This window comes from Bidens hawaiensis, unplaced genomic scaffold (assembly GCF_021521415.1).
Source record: "Bidens hawaiensis isolate Kalapana, Puna unplaced genomic scaffold, B.hawaiensis_p1.1 tig00030648_1, whole genome shotgun sequence".
In the NCBI taxonomy this organism is placed as follows: Eukaryota; Viridiplantae; Streptophyta; class Magnoliopsida; order Asterales; family Asteraceae; genus Bidens; species Bidens hawaiensis.
In genome coordinates, this window is record NW_027495121.1 from 85,536 (window position 1) to 89,823 (window position 4,288).

Below are 4,288 nucleotides of genomic sequence, written 5' to 3' on the forward strand. Positions count from 1 at the left end.
GACCACCCAGTAGGCCCGAAAATTTTTAAATTTTTTTTATATTTATAAAAAAAATTTGTTTAGGCCCTTTTATAAAATGTCTGTAGCCCAATTATTTGTAGACCATAAGGCCCATAACCCATTACAATTTAGAAGAGCCAGGTCCACGAGGAAGTCTGAAAGGTTTTTTTTTTTAAATACAACCACCACACCATCTTCCAAAAACTAATTCCATACTTTACGTACCACAAAAACTCAAAAAGGCAGCCACAAACCACCGCGACCGCCGGCAGCCTGCACCACCAGTCCACCGCCGCCGCAGTCGGCTCCAGCCCTGCTCCGACTCCGTCAGTCCGTCCAGCGCCCAGCAGGGGTTAGTTCTGAGTTTTGACTTCTTGTTTATTTGTTTACTTAGTTGTTTAGTTTTATACTTTTATTATAAAAGTTAGTGAGTTAGGGAGTTAGCCAGTAAGGGTTAGTAACAAACTAACAGTTTGTCAGTTTTATCAGTTTATTAGTTTATGTCAACAGTAGGTTTGATTGTTAATTATTAGTTTGTTACTTTGTTTTTGTTTATTGAATTAACACACACACACACACATATATATATATATATATATATATATATATTATTTTTTAGGAAAATGCCTCCTAAATATAAATACCTATCCGGTAATGAAAAACGCAAAAAGAGGAAACGTGAAAAACGCATCGCGTTTCGTTTAGGTATGTAAATTAGATTATTTTGCTACAATATTTATGTTTTGTGTATTGAAATTAATATTATCATCGTATGATTTGCTTTTTTATTTGCGTTATCGAGCTTATATTTTATTTAAGTCTTAAGGCCCAAATTTAGATTTGCCTTCGGCCCAAAACTTTTTTTTTTCTCGGAGCCGGACCTGCATCTATGTGTAATCTTGTTCATTCGTTTACGTTCTAAAACCATTAGTTTATACTACTAATACACGAACATAAACGAGAACGTGTTCGTCGATCATTTGTTCAGTTAAACGAATGAGCACAAACATGCTCCAATCGTGTTCCTTATGTTTTATTTACAAACATTATTAGAGTTCTAACGTCTTATTTATGTAATATTTTAAATCATGAGTTATGGGCCTACATAGTGAAATCAAAGATGTCAAGTCCAACTTTAAGCTACAGATAGTAAAACCATTTTAATATGGGTTCTAAAATTTCCTGACTAGGCGTTGATTAACCCAGTTATACCCGATTAATCGCTAGTTCCCACCCAACCGGCTGACTAGCGATTACTAGAACATTGATCAACGCCAAATATACGATACAACAATTACAGAAAAAGAAAATAATCTACTAAACGTCATTATCCAAAGCCCAAAAAGTACATTGTATAAGATTTTGCAAAATAAAACAATTATACTACCACAACACCCAAAGTAATCAACTTCCCTCTCTATAAACTCATCAAATCTCTGGAAATTCTTTCAGCACTAAACAAAGATTGTGCTCACTGAACATCAATCCAACTTTAAATTGTAAAACAAATAACTAGATTTGAATAACTAGTGCAATAATTAACAAGAAAACACTTAAATATAGGTACCAGATTTCATACCAGATCATAATCTGGTTTCAGATCAAGATCCAGATCAAGGCTGTTGTTGAGCATCCATGTATCCTGCATCAACAAGAACCTTTTCTCTTTTAGCCAACTCGATATCTTCATCAACCATCATCTTCACCAACTGCTCAAATCCAACTTTAGGCTTCCATCCAAGAACCTTTCTAGCCTTGCTTGAGTCACCTTTCAAATTATCAACTTCTGCAGGCCTAAAATACTTCTTATCAATCTCAACATGATCTTTCCAGTTCAAACCGACATACCCGAATGCCTTTTCAAGAAACTCCTCAACAGTATGTGATTCTTCAGTTGCAACCACATAGTCGTCTGGCTTATCTTGTTGCAGCATCAACCACATTGCCTCCACATAGTCCCCTGCAAATCCCCAGTCTCGTGACGCCTGCAAGTTTCCTAAAAACAGCTTGCTTTGCAGCCCGATCTTGATCCGGCCCACTGCACGTGTGATCTTTCTGGTTACAAAGTTTTCACCTCGTCGTGGTGACTCATGGTTGAAGAGAATGCCATTGCAGGCAAAGATTCCGTATGCTTCCCTGTAATTAACTGTATACCTGTATGACAAAAACTTCTTATAAGCCTCTGAACTTCGAAACATACAAAAGTTTAACCAGTGCATCAAGTTTTTAACCAATGCTACCAATGGTAGATCTATGTACTATATCAGTATAAGAATTTTTACCTATTTTTCGAATCAAAAACACATTTAACCTAGAAATCTGAAGCTTTCATGTTATTGACGAACAGATTATATAATGTGGATTAAAATATGAAAATGACATTTCACTATATACATATACCTTCATTTCATAAACAGAAACAATGTTTGTTAAGCCTCTGAATTCGGAAACATACAAAAGTCAAATTGATAATCAAATTTCTAACCAATGCTACCAATGCTAGTTGTAGCCCGTGTAGGTATTATCTTCATATTAAAAATCCCCATTATTTGCACATTAAAAGCATGTTTGACCTAAAAATCTAAAGACTTATTGTAATTGATGAACAGAGTATATAATGTAGACTGATTGATTGAATGTGCAATTGACTGTATACTCAACATATATGAATTTTGACTTGTGAGATCAAAACTAAACTCTAATTTATTTAAGTATCAGGTAACTAGTGATCCATGAACAATTAAACATTTCTGAACAAAATCACCTAAATTCTAGCGGTTCGATAACAGTGCATACAATGTAGACTAAAATATGCAGTAATTGTATTAATCTAGCTCAGCATATAATCAGATCAAACTACATATCTAAAAAATTTAACTTATTCAACAAGTTAATAAACCGAATCGAGCGTGTAATTACCAATGAGCAGCGCATTTGGAAGCAGCATACGGCGATCTGGGATGAAAGGGCGTAGTTTCGGACTGGGGGGGCGGCGTAGAGCCGAACATCTCGGAGGAGCCAGCCTGATAATACTTGACATGCGTCCTGCCAGTGGTGGTAATATGCGACCTTAACGCCTCCAAGAGCCTCAAGGATCCAGTGGCGACGACGTCAGCAGTGTAGTCCGGGATCTCGAAGGAGACGGCGACGTGTGACTGGGCGGCAAGGTTATAGATCTCGTCAGGTGCGATGGTGTCGATCCAACGGCGGAGAGAGGAGGCGTCGGTGAGATCCGCGTAGTGGAGCTTCATACGGGCCTTGTGAGCGTTGTGAGGGTCGATGTAGATGTGGTTGATCCGTTGGGTGTTGAAGTTGGATGACCGTCGGATGAGCCCGTGGACTTGGTAGCCTTTGTCGAGGAGGAGTTCGGTTAGGTAGGAGCCATCTTGACCGGTGATGCCGGTGACTAACGCGACTTTGCTTACGGGTTTGGTGGTGATGGAAGCCATGATGGATTTTGACTCGTCAGTGGGTTTTTTGTAAGAGGAAATTTGTATTTATAAGGAAGGTGGAATGGGGGCGAGTGGTGATCACGCGATGGGTTTTGATTTTGATTTTGATTTTGATTTTGATTTTGATTTGTTTGCATGACAGCAGAACGTGCTCACATTAACCTCAGATCTCACACGCCGTCGGTTGCCTTTGATTCATATTGCAATGCTATTAAGATTTTTTTGTTTATAAATATCGTTAGTAAATTGAGTAAATTGAAATAAGTTTATTATATTTTGGTCTTGGATCTATGTGAATATTATAATCCACTTAATTTTGGTTATGTGAAGATTGAAGAACCAGGGAAAATTGATTGTGGATTTTGGTTATGTGATGAACGATTTGTTGATTAGTTCTTCATGTAAGTAATAGAAAACATGATAAATATTAAACCTATGAACCTGTTACAGCAAGGAGATTAGTAACCGCAGCAGGGTATGATGTAGTCGACATGTTTGTCATCTTGATCAAGTTCCTCTTTAGGATGTATAATGAATGATGGTTAGGGTTCTTGAGAGGAACCCGGTTTAGAAGAGAGAGGAAACACATGATTTCTTATTTGTGTGAGATTAGGTTATGATGTTAATTTATTCTCTCTATATATACATCCAAGGGGAAATCCTTTATTAGTTATTAAGAGTAATATGGCCCATCAACAATTACTAAGCTAATATATAATAAGGTATAATAAATTATTTTGATCTATTATTATATAAATGATAATGATGGCCATATAAATAAATATATAAAATATATTTATTCTTACATTCTCCCACTTGACCGAGTAAATCATTTA

General features: G+C 36.7%; 1 protein-coding gene across 1 annotated transcript; it reads right to left on the reverse strand.

Moving 5' to 3' along the window:
- Positions 1-1,401: 1,401 nt before the first annotated feature.
- On the reverse strand, positions 1,402-3,449 carry LOC143580816 (GDP-mannose 4,6 dehydratase 2). The gene is made up of 2 exons (XM_077063745.1): positions 2,920-3,449; positions 1,402-2,154 (listed from the first exon to the last, which is right to left on the reverse strand). The coding sequence occupies exons 1-2, from the start codon at positions 3,447-3,449 to the stop codon at positions 1,614-1,616; spliced, it is 1,071 nt and encodes a 356-aa protein (XP_076919860.1). The 3' UTR covers positions 1,402-1,613.
- Between the last annotated feature and the right edge of the window lie 839 nt (positions 3,450-4,288).

Excerpts from the sequence above, each read along its gene's own strand:
- LOC143580816 (XM_077063745.1), bottom strand. The coding sequence starts at position 3,449 with ATGGCTTCCATCACCACCAAACCCGTAAGCAAAGTCGCGTTAGTCACC. Across the intron at positions 2,155-2,919 it reads TCCAAATGCGCTGCTCATTG|GTATACAGTTAATTACAGGG; the intron begins GTAATTACACGC and ends TTTGTCATACAG.